The sequence below is a fragment of the Dysidea avara genome, chromosome 1 (genome assembly GCF_963678975.1).
Source record: "Dysidea avara chromosome 1, odDysAvar1.4, whole genome shotgun sequence".
NCBI lineage: Eukaryota > Metazoa > Porifera > Demospongiae > Dictyoceratida > Dysideidae > Dysidea > Dysidea avara.
The window spans coordinates 18,588,626-18,608,767 of NC_089272.1; the positions used below are offsets into that span (position 1 = coordinate 18,588,626).

Sequence of the window (20,142 nt, forward strand, 5' to 3'; positions counted from 1 at the left end):
AAGTACGGTATAATTTGTACATACTATTAGTCAGTGAAAATCTTTAGGGTATTAAACATTAAATTTTATATATGTACCCAAAATTAAAGCATTTAATCAAATCACACTGGTCAAAATAATTTTATGTTTTTGCAATCAATTTTCATGAATGGCAATACAACTCAAGCATATTCACAGCTGTCATCTGTGCATCTTACACTGTAGCATTTAATGTAGTTGGTCATTTTGTAACCATCTTAAATGTAGTTTCAACCCCAAGCATTGGTATAACAACTCCCAACACTCAGATAGTTGGTCAGTCACTAACACTGGAGTGTAGTGTGACTACTGTGAGAGGTATCACCAGTAGAGTGGATATTGTATGGAGTAGTGATGGTGTACAACTTAGAAAATCAGTGGGACTTATCGTCAACTCAACAACAAACAACTCAGTGATATACATTGACACTTATACTATAACACAATTGAACACAAATAATGAAGGTCAAGCAATTCAGTGTATGATGGTGATCAATAGACTGTCACCAGTTATGGCTAGTGATATTGTAATACTAGATGTGTCTGGTAAGATGTACAGACTGTGACTTATATGAATTACTTATGCATTTTATATAGTTCCTCAAGCATCACTGGATGTATCAGAGTCAACAGAAGGATCTGTTAGTGGACTAACTCATATTCTAACTTGTACAGCTACATTAGCTAATGGAGTATTACCATCTCTTGTAACAATCAGTTGGAGTGGTGGTAGTTTATCTCAGTCCCCAAGAGTCATTGTATCTGATCAGACTACTAATGGATCACACTACACTAGAACAGTGACATTCTCACCATTACTCTACAATGATGGTGGACAATACAATTGTTCTGTACTAGTGGATGGTTTTAATGAGGCTCAAAACTCAGATGATGTGATGATAATCCTTGTTAATGGTACGTGAATAATATCTTACTATCATGAACTGAATAATGTACTATTTATTTCATCATAGTATTATGTGATAATTTGATTATGTAATCATCTTTAATTACGTATAAGTACTAATTTAAGAATTAGGAATTTTAAGTTCAATTAGGGATCATAAAATGTAAGGAGGTCAGCTACACATGAAGATATACTAGTGGAGATTTAATCCCTATTTCAGTCTATACCCATGACTGAATTAGAGATTAAATGTCCACTAGTATATCTTCAGGTGTACAAAAAAGTAAACAGTCAAGTATAAGGAATGTTAAGTTCGATTAGGGATCATTAAAACCAATGAAACAAGGGAGTCAAGGTTGCTTACCATAACTATGACTGATGAACCAGCACATACCACATCAAAAGAAATAGTGGTGCCAGACTTATTCTTTTCATCTGAACACTTGCCCCAACTGTCAAATACTGAAAAAGTGAAGTGGCCATTATGCTTCATTTTCAGCTATGTTCAGCTTGTTACATATATAGCGTTACAAACAAAGAACATTAATTATGAGAAGCGCCTCTGCCATCAATCCAGTCATTATGGAAGATATGAATGATTTATGTTACAGATGTAGGGAAACCATCACATGGTGCTAGCGCCAATCAACACCTTGCGCTGTCAGTGAGAAGAAAGGGACACAAAGTAGGACAAATGTAAGTCCATTATGCATTGTACGTATTCCGGTATACCTGTCTGGCTGAAGTGACATCTAACAGTGAAAAATCAAGCCTGTAACCGTAGCCATTATTGAATTACGCTTGTCTGACAGGCAAATAATCTGTCAGTAGAAATTCTGTTAAATAATTTTCTTAAAATTCCGTGGCAACTTATCAGAAGTATTTTTCGCCTCTCTGAAGGCACTTTTGGACTTGATTCTACCTAATCAATGTATACTACTATTAGGCTGGTTTCTGATCAACAGTTTTTATGAGAAAGTGCAGACCTCTATGATCCCTAATATACAGTACTACCATACTACTGTACTGTATGATGCTGCACATATCCCTTTTAAATTATTGTTATCACTAGTGTTATAAAACGTAGTTGAAATTGCTTTTCAAGACACAGTTTTTGGCACAGTGACTACTTTACAGTGTAATTATTCCTAAAATAGATTTACAAAGAAATTGTTTTACTAATTTTGAAGTAATCAGGAACAGATATGGGGGGGAGGGTCAAAGGGGCTCTTGATTCCCCTCCAAAAAATTTTAGCATATCAAGATCAAGATACTTTAATAGAGCAGTCACTCTAATAAAGCAGTCACAGTATTAGAGCACTGTGTAGCAAGCTATGTAAGGATTTTTATGTACTTTATCAACTACTAGCATTGGCACCTGCCCTACGTGCAGGACCATCTCCACATTAAACATTTTAATGCCAGGAAGAAGGACCAAGCATTAAACACCAGCACTGCTCATGTAGCTGTGCAGAATACATGGTGATGTCACATTTTTAAAGAGCATCAGGTTTCCTTATGCCATCCTGCTGAAATTAATGATGTAAAACACTAAAGTTTATTGTTTGTGGTTTGGACAGGAATTTAGTTCAATTATTCAGTGCATCTTCCCTACCAGTGACTTCAATGTGCTGTAAAGAACAAACAAAACCTTCGCTGCTTTACATACAGGACAACTAATGTCACAATAATTAATATATTGGGAACCAAGCATAAATATTAGTGTCCTATATTTGCTGTGTAGTATGCATGTCGATAGTGCTTTAAAGTACATGATCCTTATGTAGTACATATAGTGAAATAATGAGCATGCAAGGCTAATTATTTAAATTGCATGCGAGCTGAGGCAATTACAGGTGGTGTACACATGGTACAGTTTCAGTTTCTACATGATGTTTACCTTACTGACTGTTGCAGAGAGAAATGAACTTGTGCATAATTTAATGCCAACACAATTTGCAATTGTAGTTACTGCATGGCAAGCAAAGGTTCAGAACTTGTCCTATGCTATGCACTTTCAGTTCTGGTGTTGCAGTGACACATAATATACCTATTGCCATACAAAATTTAAACCCACAGTGTAACTGACCATTAAGGTAATGTATGATCCTTTAGAGTGAAGGGATGTAAGCAGGATTGTAGTGAAACAGTTGTGCCAGGTCAGACACAGTTCCTCAGTGTAAACTACAGTATCTGCATGGTTCCAGCATTATCATTTTTCAGATGCTGCACAGTAGTATGTTTCCAATCATGCAAGCTGCCTATTTACTATCTGAACAAACAGTTTTACATGTCAGTGCACAAAGATGTAGATATTCTGGATACTGGTGAAAGAAGCTTTTGCCTACTCTAATACAACACACTGGACCAACACACTAGACCAACACACTGGACCAACACACAGATGGACAAATATGTTGGCAATTTGCCTGCCCTATCCCAAAAGTGCTATAAGAGTCCCTATGATGTGAGGCAGTTAAGTTCCAGTGCTGAAAAACTGAGCATAAGAGTTTGTAGATGAAGATTTGCATGGAACAGATAGAACAAAAAGGTGCATCAAAAAAGGTCCACAAAAGCAAAAAAAAAGTTATGCCTAGGCGGGGATTGAACCCAGGTTGTTTATAATAACTTGGGGTTAAGGGAAGTGCACAAATTGCCACAGTTGTTTATGTGTGGTTTTGATGGGAATGTAACTCAACTTTTCAGTGATCCTTCCCTACACCAGTGCCTTCATCGCCCTATAAACAGCGAACAAAACCATGCATTGATTTGCTACAACAACACTCGAGTTGCCAGATGATGGGCATTTAATTTTGCAAAAGTTCCTCATTGATACATGCTTTGCATGCCAAGATATGATGAGCTAAAAGCCTTGTTTTAAAAAGGTGTTCACAAAAAGATACTAAGTAGAAAGAAAAAAATATGCCAACACGTGGATTCGAACCCACGACCTCTTACATGCTAGTCAGGGGTTCTACCACTTGAACAGTATGTGCTGTGGTTTTCAAAGGAATGTTGCTCAAGTTTTCTCTACACCTTGGCCTTCTACGCACTGTAGAGAACAAATGGAAGCACACATGAACTTGTGATAACAATCTTAGAGTAGCCGGATGATGAGTACTTCATTATCAGCACAGATTGTGTTGATTTGCACCAAGTTTGGTGAGTAAACAACATGATGGACAGACGGACGGACAGATGGACAGCTTTGTAGCTTTATATAGATCAATGCGTAGTTGGTGAGGTGGGCAGCTATTGTCAGCTAGCTGAGACCATTTCTTTTTGGTCTCATCTTACCAGACAGTGTTGTGCCTCAGTTCATTTTTATCCCCCTTTTTCCATAAGTCTAGATCCGCCCCTGGAAGTAATATTATTTATTTGTAGTAACAGAAAAAACTTGATAAATGAACAGGGTAGGTAGGTCTGGCAGATCCAGCACTTGCCAGACCAAAATTACCACAGTAAGGTCAATAGAGCAATCAGATACTCTAATCTAACAGTCAATTATTCTAGTGCAATAACCACACTGTATAAAAACCATCAATAAAAGGAGCTGATAATTAAAAGACAAGCTAAGGATGTGGCACCCGCTGCAATTTGTTTGAAGGTTTTTGGTTGCCTGACCAATCCAAGATTGCTCCCATACAGTAGTTAATCTATACTGTTTGTAGCAAACAAAGATAATCATTATATTATTCAATGTAGTTTTTACCAACTGGTTAATAACTTCTTTACTAACAGCACCAAATCTGATGACTCACCTATATCCTCCTCTGATAACTGGTAATAGTGGAGAAGATGCCATTGTTCTGCTATGCACAGTGTCTGTGACAGAGAATGTCACTTTAGGTTCTTATCACTTTGAATGGTCTAAGGATAATATTTCAATAGATCTCTTTTATTATCACACTATCATGGTATGTTAACCATAGACACTTTGCGGCAGAGATCTATTGGTAAATATACTTTCATATTATCTAGATCACAAACGAAAACACATCATCCACACTATATATCAATGCCACTGATACTAATGCTACAATACACAATGGAATGTATACATGTCAAGTGACTCTCACCATAGCTGGAGTAGACAAGTTTATTGAGACTGCTGATTCTACAGTCATTTTTACAGGTACACAATTACTATACCAATATACAATACTTGCTGTGTGTAACTTTCACCATGCAAAGATTTGTGTTATTTTGTACTTTAATTTCATTCCACAGCTACAATTCCACCGGTTGAACCTGTTGTAAATACAGTGACCACCACACCATACTCAGCCAACATTTCATGGGTTGTGGGATTTATTTCGTTTGATACAGAGACCTACTCAGTACAGTATGGTAGTGATATGTCATTACAAGACAGTAGTGAAGTGGTGATGGGAAGTACTGATGGGCTTGTTACTAACCAAGTGTTCTCTGTTAACATCACTGGACTAACACCATTTACTACTTATTACTATATTGTGTGGGCTAATAATTCAGTAGGGAACACTAAGACCTCTGTCATGAGTTTTACTACTAATGAAACAGGTAATATGGCTGACTATGGGGCATCTGGATTCAGTGGAATGGAATGGTGGAATGGACTGGAATGGAATGGTGGAATGGACTGGAATGGAATGGTGGAATGGACTGGAATGGAATAGTGGAATGGAACAGTACTTTGGTAATTTCAATTGGTGGTCACCTCTTTATAAAGACCACCTTTAACAAAGACCATCTCTTTATAAAGACCATTTTACTTTTAATGTTTAAAGTGCTGCTATCTTGTTTTAGAGTGTAGCCACACATTGTACAGCTGTAAGGTTTGATTCCTAGATATTTTCTCTCATGCCTTGCTAGTTCATCAGAATGAGAAAACCTCCAACCACAGTTTGGCCTGGTACATTCAAATGGACGTTCACCTATCCCCATAGAATGGTCTTATTGATCAGTTGTGCACCACATGCCTAGAAAGGTCAGAATGATATCTGATTTGTAATACAGCAATATACCACGTGCAAAAACAGTTTGGCTGTATAAAAGTGATGTCTCCATCAAACTAAAAGTAACTGACAACTAAAGGAGCTATTATTTGGGTGAGGCCAAGAAATACTGACAAATAACTTGCTGAAAAATTAGGTCCTTTATCATTGATTCGTACAGTCTTTCTGCATTCCTAATTAATTCCCTGTACTCTAATTGGCTAGTAATTTAGCTGTCTTTTTTCTCCTCTACAATGCCAAAAGGTACCAATTTACTAACCTATTAGATTTACAGGGAATTAATTAAGAACACAGTCAGACTACACAAGTCAATGATATAGGACCAAGATTATTGTAAATTATACTTAGTTGCCAGTATATATTGACATTCATTTCTAGATATTAGCTCCTTTAGTTGCCAGTTGCTTTTAGTTTCGTGGACACATATTTTTTTGTATAGCCAAGCTATTTTTTGTATGGGGTATATAGCTATTACTGTATTGTATCATAAATCAGATATCACTGGCTTTTCTAGACATAACTTGTGGCACACAATTAATCAATAAGACTGTCTTATAGGGCTCTAAAACAACAATTCAGATATTAAAGTAAAACGGTCTTTGTAAAGAGGTGGTCTTTGTTAGAAGGTTGTCTTTTAAAGAGGTGAGCACTAATTGAAATTACCTAAGTACCGTTCCATTCCATTCCACTATTCCATTCCAGTCCACCATTCTATTCCACTGAATCCAGACACCCCTGAGTATGTGATAAAATGATAGTACCATGTTTTGTGTTTACACAGCTCCCAGTGTGGCCCCAGATGACTTCACTGTTATCACCACAACATCTACTAGTATCACATTTCATTGGAATGGACTTGTTGATCAAGTTAATGGAATCATCAGGTGGTACATCATCACATGTACTATTGATAATAGTACCTTAATGGTCAGTATCCCCATGTGCACACAAGTAGTAGGTTTAGTAAATAACAATAAGTATAAAGCTAGCTATACTGCAAGATTTGTTTGATGGTTTAATTTAAAAGCAATTTTATCAATCGATATCGTGACTAGTTGTCACACTGAGAGCATGTGGATAAATTACTAGTGTTGGGCAAGTTATTTTTTATTAAAAGTAACTAGTTACATATTACTTGCAACTGAATTATTTAGTTACAGTTACATATTACCCATAAAATAAAGTAACTATAATAATATTACATATTATATTACCTTGTGTCCACAGCCTTAAGCTGTCACGTGTGAAACTACCACCTTATCATGTGATACGATTGCGTTGTTGGACAATGTGCAAATCTTGATTATAAGTAAGAAGCTGATGAATAAGCCTCATTCAGTAGGCTTCATTACTTTGTTGTGGCTTCATTACTTTGTTGTGGCTAGGCGTTACTCAGTGATTACTAACGAGATTAGTAACTTCGTTACTTGTAGTAATAATGTTATGTAATATTAAATTCATTACAGTAACTATATTACTTAGGTAACGTGTTACATTTGTAAGTAAAGTAACTTGAGCTATATTACCTGTTTTTATAGCGTATTTCGTTACATTACTTAGTTACCACAAAAGTAATAATATTACATAACGCGTTACTCCCAACACTGTAAATTACCATTGCTAGATTTTGATTTCCATATTCTGGATATTTTGTTACCATTTGTGATCTCCATTATTGATCATTGAAAGTGTAAGATGAAAATATAATATATTCTAGGTCAATACTACTGGTGATGTTACACAATTGACAGTTACTGGATTAACTCCATACACCAGTTACACTTGTACATTACATGCTGTTACTGTATCTGATGGACCAACCACTGATCCCATCATAGCAACAACAGCTGAAGAAGGTAGATGTACACAAAACTGTAATGGAGTAAACATTGAATTAAGTATTCATCTCTCCAAACAGCTCCTTCTCCTCCACTACTTACTGCAGTAACTGCTGTTAATTCCACATCAATTAATGTACAGTGGAATATACCAACAGAAGTTAATGGAGTACTAGCTAGTTACACTATTGTGTATAATGCTGAAAATGACCCAGAGAAGACTGTAACAGTTCTCTTCAATGGAGAGATGGTTAGTATATCTGCTAATAGTATCAAGCCACACAGTAATGTGTCATGAAGCCAGTGTATCACACCAGTATATTATTAATAGGAAGAACAAAATTACAATTTTCATGCATACCTACATACGTAACTCCATGATGTCTAATGAAACAAGACGATTTTTGCTATGGAAATGCCTTCTACCTTCAGTTAGTCTGCATGCCAAATTTAGTGTAATTGCTCAAGTAATTCTAGAGATATGAGTTTTCAAAAATCTTTTTATTCTTTTTCTCCTTCTTCTATTGCACACTTACAATAGTTGCAAGAAAGCACAAATGTGTTATCTGATTATCTTTGGCACACATAAGGGGAGATTTACATGGTCCTTAATTTGGTTTGAATATGATAATCACTGACAGAGTTATAAAAGATTATTCATGAAAAATAACACCAATATGTTGTCATGCATATAGGCAAGAGTACAAGGAGGGAGAGTGTTTAACTAGGATACTTTTAGCCAAAATCACTGCATAGTATAGCGCATCCACACATTGGTAGAACAAAAGCTTTATCTTACTCAACACCTATCAACAGCACTCAACACCTATCAACAGATCTCTATCATCAGTAAAAGTGTTAATTTGTTCAAAGATCATTGTCTATTCACTACAGGCTACATTGGCAGATAGACACTCTCCCTCCCTATTTTCATTATGTACCCTTGATACAGGTTATGGGAAGAGGCTGAAAACTAGTACATGCATAGAAAGGTTAATTATTGAACCTCGAACCTTTTGTTTTGTGATTTGGAAAAATCAAGCTGTAGACAAGGAAGATACAGCACAAAAGCCAACAGTGTGTAACAATCACATGATCAAATTCTGTTAATAAAAATGATTACTTGCCATGCCTACCAGCAAACTGCTTAAAGCAATAAGCCAAAGGTATCATAGAAAGACCTCTTAGTGTTTAAAGAATCGAATTTAACACCATTCAGTAATAATTCAAAAATGAATTACCTGTAGCAAGTGCACGATCAAGATACTCTAATAGCACAGTCACCTTATTAGAGTAATCAGATGCTCACTCTATTAGAGGAATCAGATATATGTTATAAAAGTCACCATGTACAGGAGGTAACACGTTACCCTGTAGAGAGTTCAGCTACAAACAAAATGTCAATCTGTAGAGAGTTCAGCTACATTACAACACACCCTGCAAAGAGTTCAGCTAATGTACAATTCATCCTGTAGAGTTCAACTACAAACCTGTAGAGGATTCAGCTACCTTACAAGTCACCCTGAAGATAGTCCAGTTAGGTTATAAGTCACAATGTAGAGAGTTCAGCTATGATACAATTCACCTTGTGGTGAGTTCAGCTACATACATCACAAATCATCCTGTAGAGAGTTCACCTACAAGTGCAAGTCACCCATAGAGAGTTCAGCTACAAACACATAACTCTATGGAGAGTTCAGTTATATCCTGTAGGATATCAGCAACAAACAAGTAATCTTTATCTTGTAGAGAGCTCAGCTACCTTACAAGTCACCCTGTGGTTAGGTTACCAGTTACCCTGTGGAGAGTTCAGGTACATAACAATTCACCCTAGAAACCAGTTACCTTGTAGGGAGTTCAGCTAGAGAGTTCCCATGTTTAGAGTTCGGCTGCATAACAAGTCACTGTGTGGAACAGCCACTGTACTTAACAAGCCACGCAGTAGTGTATTCAATTACATCAGTAATTTCTTGACTGCTACCTTTGATTTCACAACTTTTTTCACCTTGGCTTTTATTTAGGGCAGCACACTTTTTTACAGCTTGGCTGTTTTGGTATGGTTTATAATATTCTTCATTTATACTAGACACAATCTTATATCATCACTGGATTACATCCCTACAAGGTGATCAATGTCACCATCACTGCTACTAATGGCGGAGGAACCAGTAACCATAGTACTGTACTATCAGTCACAACAGATGAAGCAGGTATGTCATTATAACATCTGTTGCACTGGTTATCTCATAGTATTTTATGATACACAACAGGTCCTGGAGTAGTGGAGATTGTTGCAGTTGCTCCTTTATCCTCAACTAGTGCTAATGTTATATGGATTCCTCCTACTCAAACTAATGGAGTCATTAGAGAATATGAAGTGATTTATTCAGTATATGGTAATAGTGATGACATTACAAGTAATACAGTAGCTAGTGATGAGACCAGCTTTATCATCACAGACCTGGGTAAGCAGAGGTATATATAGCCAGAAATTTTTCAGTATTAGGATTTGAGATATGTGGGTGTCAGATAGTGCAGACTCAAGATTTTAACATTACAATGGTATAACAATTACCGTATTTATGATGCTATAGATGATACAAACTAACTTCATTAATGCTCTATTTAAGTCATGAGACACAGATATTGGTGTTACCAAGAATTTATAATAAGAGGTATATAAACTCTTGGTGTTACTAAAGATCTATGCCCAATTGAATATATTCAATCAAAAATAGAAAACTCAATATCTAACTACTAAATTTGAAGGATCTTCTAAGTCCTACATTTATATTCTTTCTACCCATAAAAAGAGTATTATGCTATGGATCTATATGATGAAACACTGTAGGTTCCTTTTGCAATACATTTGACTGCTCTATAAAATATCTCAAACTTCATTATCAAGATTTCTACTTGCACTGTGGCGACATAACATATATACCTTTGTTCTTTCTTTATCCACTTCAGTGTAAGTTCCCTGTTGTATAGCTATACTGCACTGTATCATTCTTGTCACTTTCTGTACTTTATGGTAAATGGAGTGTAGTAAAGAACTGAGATTTAGGCAGGTATCAAAATTGAATATTTTATTCAAAATCACAGCCTCTCTCAATTTGTGTAATAATATACTAACATACTGGTCAGTTGTTATGGAAGTATTTATTGTAATTATAACTTTTATATTATTTTGCCATTTAGACCCAGGTATGCCTTATGAAGTAACAGTGGTTGCTTTTACAAATGCTGGAAAGGGAGTTGAAAATTATGGACACACCTTTTTCACTGAAGAAGAAGCTCCAATTAGATCACCTAATAATGTTGTGTTTGAAAGAAGTGGTACATCAGTGAGTATCTCTTGGGAACCTTTAAGTCTTTTTGAAGCCAGAGGATTTCCTGTTTACATAGTGACACTTACACCATCTTCCAGTGATAATCATGTTACAAGACAGTCTAATGATGGAGTAATAAGGGTGACCACTAATGAATCCAATATAGTTGTAGGAGGTCTTGATCCTAAAGTGGAGTATAATTTCACTGTTGCTGTAGTAACTGGTGCTGGAGAAAAGGTCACTGAACCAAGTTAGTTATTTTTATGGTGATTGTGTTGACAATTATATAACAATAACACACACACATGGAGGATGGGCACAGAGGAAGGAAACATACAGTATGAATAAGCTAAACAGCACAGAATTGAGCAAGACATTGAAAAAAGCATCCTATAATTGCATCCTATGAAACTTTGCATGGGTGACATCAAATGAAAAAGTGTACTTTACTTTCCATAAAGTGCAGTTGATCATGGGGTATGAACTATACCACCAACTTAATTTTATTGCCACCAACTTTACTTTGTGAAACTTTAGAACTTAACAAAGTACAGTTATGACAGTAATTAAAAGACGGTTATCAACAGTTTGTTGTCAACAACCCTCAGGACAACTGGGCAATGCCAACATATTACTGGAATTCAGTAATCAGCAGCTTAGTCCACAGAAAATTACTGAGGTTTACAATTATCACACTAATTAAAAGGGGTGTACATTACGAGGGAGGTGAAACACTAGCAATAACATGGACCTAAACAATTAATACTCCCTTGGAGTAGTGATTGATCAATTGATTATTAGTTTAACCTCTCAACAATCAACAAAGTTGTTCTTCCTTGTAGTGTCAACACATCATATAAGTGCACAACCACTATATACAAACTGCCATGTTAGTACAAGTCAATATGTATTGAGTTTCAATCCACTAGAATATTCCCTTAATAATTTGAAACAATTCCTTGGGTCACAAATGTGAATTATCACAATGAAGAGAATACCGTATACAGTCGAAGTAGTTAAAATACATTACTGGCATGTTTGTACATGTATCTATACAGTAGATATTGAGCTATACTAACTCTGTTCATTTTTACTAGTGCAATAAAAATTATTGTTTTAAAATGAAGTGGGTTCCAATGATCAAAAGTAATGAAACAAGAGATGATGGTAGCTATTGGGGGAAAATTCCTTCTTGAAATTGTAGCAATGAGAGATCCCTACTTGGCATTGTGGAAAAACCCATACCCAAATTGCTACAATGCCAAGTAGGGATTTCCCTCATAGCTACAATTATTATCTTTTGTTTCACAACTTTTTTTTATCTCTGGCACTCTACTTCATTAATAATTTTTTAGTTTGTTAACTTTTTTGTTAGAGCATAGCTATACAATACACATGTTGCTGTGACTGCTGTATTAGAGTATCTTGATCTCGCTACTCAGCCACGCAGTAGATTAAGCTTGGGGGTGACATGATATAATACCCTATTTTCTTTGGAGCTAGATCATTGAGGGGTGTGGCCTCAGTGCAATATACTTTAACATTATCAGGCCTTAATTTAATTTTTAAGGTGCTGAGGATAAATGTCCTTACATATTCACAAATGTACAGACATAGCGTCAAATTGTACAGACATGAGCTAGAGGAGCACTTTGTATAGACTGCTGGAATTGGAATAGGGAGTTTCCATTGAAAGTTTTGAGGTTAAACACAACCACATAGCTGCAACATATCACCAGACTGTGGTCATAACAGCTGCTGGTGATAGCAGTACACAAAGGGGAGGTGGCATTGGTAAATCCTTGGGTTGGGAAAATGTAGTATCTCCTAGCAACCAAGTGACAGTTATTGTTAGCACTACAAACAAACATGCACACATCAGCTTTTATGGTACCACTATTGGTTTTGTAAGGACATGGGTGTCCGCCCAAAACTAATTATGTGCAGACATTGTGCTATTTGTGCGGATTTTGTCTGTTGACCGCACGTTAATTTAAGGCCTGCATTATCTACATCACAAACAAAAGTTTAAATATGGTGGTGCATTTTCATTAGTGGTGGACATTGGTGGTACATTTTATAAACTTACCGTATACTACATATAGCCTAAATATTTCAAGGGGCAATATTTTCGAGGATGAACAATGTAGCTAAAAACAAAATTTTTGCAGGTAGCTAATAATTAGATTATATGGATCTAAATATTTTGAGGAACAAAACCTCAAATCAACAAGAAAATTTCTCCCTCTAAATAGTTTGGTATACAGCTGCTACCTGATACTACTATAGGGATACTACAGTCCATTTTTAAATGATTCAAATAGTTTTGTGGTATCTAAATATAAAAATAACACTTGGTATGGTTTCCTAGTGACCATAGCACAGAAGGCAGACATTCATCGGAATGACAAAAGGCACATCCCACCCGTGAGTTCGTTGTGGCATAAATGGTAACCATATATGCATGTGTTGCTTCATTTGGCCACTAGCCTTGCAACAGTAATCAGTGAGACAGGAGTTTGACAATTTTTTTAAAAACTTCTATATCCAGCCATTTGTATTTTCTTGTTGCTTTAATGCTGTATTTGGTGTTGAATGGAGTAAGGCTATTCTGCAAAGGTTATTTTCGTCCCGTATGATTATTTCTATGATAGCTTTTAGATGTGGCATTTTTAGCAGTTTGAGTCACTTTAGGGGAACTCTACTACTGTACTGTTTGATACTTGAAAGACTCATGATCAGTTACAATAATTATGAAAATACTTTGGAAATTGAAACTAATTGTTGAACAGTTTGTTCTAACCACACTGCCTTACTCAAATACTTAAGTAATTATCATAATATACAATATCTGTACCATGTACTTATCAATCTTATTCATGCTATATTTCACTTATAGTATTCACTGTGTAGCATACTTTAAACTTTTAATAGCTATACACAGAAAATTTGGAATTTTCAACTAGAGTAGAAACCATAGCACATCGATAAAAAATACTGAAACAAGTTGGAGTAGTGCACAATATTATATCACAATAAAACAATAAGAAGTGTTTTGTATCGATGTGCTATGGTCCCTAATCTAGTTGAAAATTCCAAATTTTTCTTTGTACTTGTTTGCTAGCTTTTTTTTGTAAATAAGTATTATGACTTGGTGAACCAACGCATCAATCTTATTCATGCTATATTTCACTTATAGTATTCACTGTGTAGCATACTTTAAACTTTTAATAGCTATACACAGAAAAATTTGGAATTTTCAACTAGAGTAGAAACCATAGCACATCGATAAAAAATACTGAAACAAGCTGGAGTAGTGCACAATATTATATCACAATAAAACAATAAGAAGTGTTTTTTATCGATGTGCTATGGTCTCTAATCTAGTTGAAAATTCCAAATTTTTCTTTGTACTTGTTTGCTAGCTTTTTTTTGTAAATAAGTATTATGACTTGGTGAACCAACGCATAATGGCATCTTGCTCCTCAATTATCATCTAAAAAGTGAAGTATCCATTACGCTTTGTTGTCGGCTATGTTCAACCCATTACACAGCAGTACAAATCAAGAACTGTTCGAAAAGCACCTCAGAGTAGCCATTATGAAAAATACGGACAATTTCCATTTTGAAGGGAAGCCATCACATGCTACCACCAAATCTACACTTTTCGCTGTCTGAATGGGACACAAAGGAGGACACTGGTAAGTCCATGAAGAATGCATTGTACGTACTGTGGTATGCCAAAAGTCACCTTTTGGGCCGAAGCGAAGTTGAACAGTGAAAATATTAAGCCCATAGCCTTAGCCATTATCAAGTTACACTTGTCTGAAGGCATCAGTCAGTTACTTACTTACTTACTCAGTCAGTAGAAAATTCCGTTAAACAATTTAAAAAAAATTCTGTTGCAACTTACTGAAAGTGTTTCGGGTCAATCTGAAAGCTTGTTTAGGCTTAGTTTTACCTGCTTCATTGTCGTCTGGGAAAATTGAGGCTGGGTTTTGGGTGATATTATTTTGTTAGCCACGCCTACTCCTTTGTGGTCCCTACTATACTGTACCATCGTACCATATGATACTATCGTACTGTATAATATAGAGTGTGTGTACAAGTTCTTAATAAATATAATTTCTGTAGTGGTCTTACCAATTGTGGTAGAAGAGTCTACTGGTGATAACAGTGATAACAAGAGTACAGTGTTTCTTGTGCTGTTTATCATTTTGGCTGTGGTGATTATTGTGATAATTACTGTGATAGTGATGTATGTTCTTAAGAGAAGAAAGGACAAAGGCATCATGTAAGCTGTATAATAATAACTATTCAGTTTTACTAGGTTTATACCTGTGATATTTCAGAAATGCTGAACGTCATATTGGAATAGATTTGAAAGCTTTTAGACAGAATGCTGTTATTAACGAAAACCCTTATGCTGGTGCTGATGGACTTCCAGAAAGACCAGAGCCTGAGGATAATCCACAATGCAGACTGGAGGATGATAATGGGAAAGAGCAAGAAGCAATTTACTCATCCGTTGATTAATTAACAGTTTATTATGCCGGTCACAGCAAATATTGAACAACACGCATATGCACAATAGTTTTAACAGATCACTGTAGCTAGCCCCATATTCACGTTTCCTTTGTTTAACCATAGTAGTGTGCTGAGACTCAAACACATTGACTGCTGTAATGTGCTGACTTGCAGATTAACTCTGCTCCCTTAGTTATTTGCATAGAATTGTAGATGCATTATATTTTAGGTATGGTCACATTGAGTGCTGATATTCTGATAGATTTTCTTTAGCACACTGGTATTTTGCATACTAATTTTTTTATAAGTTTCATTAGTATCATGGTCATTCACTATGACATTCTGCTATCTTCTAAGACTGTTCGCAGGAGAAATACTACATGAATAGCACTTGTATATATCTGATTTGTAAACACAATGCCTGAGGGTTGCAGGCACAACAGTGGAGTGTTTACAAATAAAATATAAACCAAACGGTTGCACTATCAATTGCTTTTGTGGTAAAGCGCATAAGCTGATTAAAGGCACCCATTTAGGAGACAGAAAATCTATTAGCTAATGCTGAGAACTGTGTCAAAAAATGAAGTTACTGTCTTGGTGGTTAGCTACTAAACTGACATAAAATTTAAAGTTTCAGTGCTGTGAAATTTAGCATAAATTGTGGCCGGGTTTGCAAAAAGGGTCTTCCACACACATCCAATTTACCAAATTTGACAATTTATAACTTTAGATTAGAATGGGCTATTGACTTGAAATTTGGTCAGAAGTGAGCACCAACATGGATGAACAAATAGCATTTCAGGTATATATGTTACTTACAAACCAAGTTATGGTTTCTCACGTTCATGGAATTGGTTGTGTGTGGAAGACTCCTTTTTGCAAATCCAGACACAATTATGTACACAAAATTTAATATGGATCCTTTTGAAGGGTTTATATACAATCAATGAATTCTGTAGTGCTGTATAATGAATTCAGTGAGCCTGCATCTGTTTAAAAAGAACTATTGGAAGTGATGATAATAACAGTAGCACAATATTTCCATTGCTCATGATGAAGTAAAAAGAACCATTTTAAAATAGCTTACTCTATGTCTGTCTTCTTTTCATTATTAGTATATAGACCACAATCACAGCAACAGTGAGGCCCACTATTATAAACTTGTGATCACAACGATGATTGTGATTACCACCATGATCACAATGGCAAACAGAAGAGACACAGTTCAGTTTAAAATAATTCCACTGTCGGAGTAGTTTTATGTATCACTGTGAAAAAAGAGGGATATAAGATGGTATTTCCAGTGGCTTATTGAATACAAAAAAGCTTGGTATAACCTGTATTATACTAACAATCTCACATAAGGCTTTAGTTAATGTGTTAAACATACTGAAACCATATATGTGATGGTATAGTGTGGGCATTATATTAGATATAAGCTATTTCAGGTAATGTGGTAAATAAACTGAAACCATATATGTACTAGTATAGTATGCATTACACTAAAGTATAACATGAGTATAATACAGGATTTATATTAAGGCTTATTTGTATTCAATAAGCCACTGGAAATACCATCTTATATCCCATCTTTTTCACAGTGTATAATCATAATAATATTATGCTTTCTAGTGGTCTTAGTGCATTGATCAAGAGTTGTAGCTAGCTAGGGATATGTGTGATTCAGTGACAGCGATGATATAAATTGTCACAAAGCTACAGTACTGAATACATTTGTATGCATGTACATTTCATTTGTAAAAAAATTCCTTGCAGTCCAAGTGTATGCATGTGGATGGTGCTGAGATTCACGTTGTCATATTGAGCAACCGTACATGGAGGATCTTAATGGTGGTACATGCAACAACTGTTCTATTACAATGTTTGAATGACTGCTCTATTAGAGTATCTCAAAATTGTGTTAGCATTTTTTCTGTGTGAGGGTGGGAGGCGGCACATGTCACTCCCTCTTGGATTAGCCACTGATTTACAGTTGTGCTATTGGCAAACATCCACATGTGTCCATTACTAATACAATGGTTGCGGTTTATCAATTATCACCAACCAAACAACAAACAATGATGTTGACAATCTTTAGCAGGCACGCTTATAGAGAACACTAGTGTTGGAAGTGTTGCACATAAAAAGCAGCTTGGTATAGGGTCATACTAGCTATTAGTAGCACAACACAGCCACAGGAATTATTTTTAAAAGTTTATTATAAGAACAGTAATGGTAGCAGCCAGACAATGAAAAGTTAGAGAAGATTATCCAATTAACAGTTGTTATAATAGCACAAAATAATGTTTTGAGCATACTTCAGCAACTTGCACAGGCATACAGCTGGATACCTGTATACAGTAGGTATTTTCACTACTTGAAGTTTCTTAGTTTACTAGAGTGGTATATCCCCAGTATATAGAACAGTTATTGTTTATTTTAGTAATTTTTCAGTAAACTCACATTCACTGATGTTTTCTGATAGTTTATAACTTAGTAATACAAGTATGTTCCATATACTTAAAGTTACTGACATTTTACTATCAGTATAACTGGGTACAACTACAGTAAAGTAGTTTAACAAATGGGTAAACTAAGAACCTTCAAGCAGTGATGGTTTTCACTATTACATTAATAATGTATCTGTAAAGTCTTTGCATACCTACAGGTTGCATTAAGGAAGGAAACTACCACTCACTTATAAATCTACCATTATATATAAATTATGGTTAAATTGTACCTATCTGTAATTTCTTCCCTTCTTCCAGTGTAAATCAAAATATTTTTTTGAGTCTGAATAGTTGCTACTTTTTAAGAACAACCTTGAAATCGTCAAACATTTTAAATTTCAATTCCATAGAACATTACAATCATTAATTTGATGACTAGCTTTTAAAGTCACAGTTCATTTCCAGTCTTCCAGATCTATAATTAGTAGTCAAACTGGAAGGAATGATGTTGAGGTTACATTTGTTGCATTATCACATCACGTGATGATCTTCCTTGTTATGCACTTTAAATGTAATGATTATACTATTATTAGGTAGTGAAATCAATGGCTTTGTCCTTACACTTTTAATTTGTAGCTTTTTCTGCAACATTTATTATAAAATTGAACTTCAGGGGTGGATTTAGGAAAAGTGTGTTTCTTGGTAGTCAACATATGTGACCAGTAGGTCTGCATCAAGTATCCCAGCATAAGAAAAAGCATCAAGACACACGGTAGTGTGTCGTGCGGCCCAAGAAGCCGGCGCACCACACCGTGAGTATATTGACAGGAAGAACGAAAACGTCATTTTCACACCTTTGTATCTCGGTGATCACTTATCTGATTGGAACCAAATTTGCTACACAGTTGCCCGCCAGCCAAGGGAGTCTACATTCCAAATTTGAAGGAAATCGCTCCAGCCATTTCCGAGATACGAGCTGCCAAAGTTTCGTTTTTTTTTCTTCGTTTTTTTTTTCTTCTTCTTCGTCTTTTCGCACACTTGCAAAAAATTGCTATAACAAGCAAACGCGTACTCCAATCGCCTTGAAATTTGGCACACAGAAAGGGAGTCCAAAGGCGAATCCTAGCATCAACTTTGGTACAAATCCGATGAATGGTTCAGGAGTTATGACCGATTATTCGCGTAAAACAAGATCGATTTGTTGTCACGCCTACAGGGTAAACCACTTCATGGAATGAGTTGAAAATTGCTATGTAGATGGAGTAACCATCGTAGGAGTGCCATTTGGTGGTTTGAAAGGAATCGAGATAAAGACCACGGAGATATGACACAAAACCCAACCTGTGTCACAATTACGCGATCGATTTTTATGAATAAAAAAGTATTAGTTTTCAAGCCTACTAGACAAACCGCTTAGAGCAATGAGCTGAATATCGGTGTATAGCTGGAATAATCTTCATAGAAAGTCCTTGCAGTAGTACAGAAGAATCGGATTACAAACCACTGAGTTATGATTCGAAAGCCAACTCCGTGTAGCAAATGCGAGATCGAGATACTCTAATAGAACAGTCACCCTAATAGAGCATTCAGCTAATTTATTTACTCCATTATAGAATTTTATTACATCACAAGTTATTCTGTACGGAGTTCAGCTGCAAACAGTTAATCTTATAGACAGTTCAGCAAGAAGACAGTCACCATGTGGAGAGTTAAACAAATATACCACTATAGAGATTCAGAACATTACAAGTCACACTGAAGAAAGTTCAGCTATAAACAAGTCATGCACTGTGTAGAGAATTCAGCTACAATTAAGTCACTCTCTAGAGAATTCAGTTACACAGAATTCAGCTACACACAAGTCACTGTGGAGAGAGTTCAGCTACAAACAAATTACCCTTTAGAGTGATCAGCTAAAAACAAAACACTTTGCAGGGTGTTCAACTGCAACAAATCAATTACCTTTAGAGTGATCAGCAATGAACAAATCAACACAAATCTACCTGTAGAGAGATCAGCTAGAAACAAATCACCCTGAAGAGAATTCAGCTACAAAAAATCACCCTGTAGAGA

The 20,142-nt window shown here is 35.7% G+C and overlaps 1 protein-coding gene across 1 annotated transcript; it reads left to right on the forward strand.

Moving 5' to 3' along the window:
- The first annotated feature begins 303 nt into the window (after positions 1 to 303).
- Positions 304 to 15,904, forward strand: LOC136248930 (receptor-type tyrosine-protein phosphatase delta-like). The gene is made up of 13 exons (XM_066040802.1): positions 304 to 564; positions 616 to 933; positions 4,667 to 4,842; positions 4,907 to 5,060; positions 5,156 to 5,467; positions 6,704 to 6,849; positions 7,640 to 7,778; positions 7,841 to 8,010; positions 9,847 to 9,970; positions 10,031 to 10,225; positions 10,962 to 11,342; positions 15,227 to 15,386; positions 15,445 to 15,904. The coding sequence occupies exons 1-13, from the start codon at positions 501 to 503 to the stop codon at positions 15,626 to 15,628; spliced, it is 2,523 nt and encodes an 840-aa protein (XP_065896874.1). The 5' UTR covers positions 304 to 500; the 3' UTR covers positions 15,629 to 15,904.
- The last annotated feature ends 4,238 nt before the right edge of the window (positions 15,905 to 20,142 follow it).

Bases quoted from the DNA above. Each gene is read 5' to 3' on its own strand.
- LOC136248930 (XM_066040802.1), top strand. From the start codon at position 501: ATGATGGTGATCAATAGACTGTCACCAGTTATGGCTAGTGATATTGTA. The intron at 7,779-7,840 runs GTAGATGTACAC...CTCTCCAAACAG, and splicing joins AGCAACAACAGCTGAAGAAG to CTCCTTCTCCTCCACTACTT. The intron at 15,387-15,444 runs GTAAGCTGTATA...GTGATATTTCAG, and splicing joins AGAAAGGACAAAGGCATCAT to AAATGCTGAACGTCATATTG.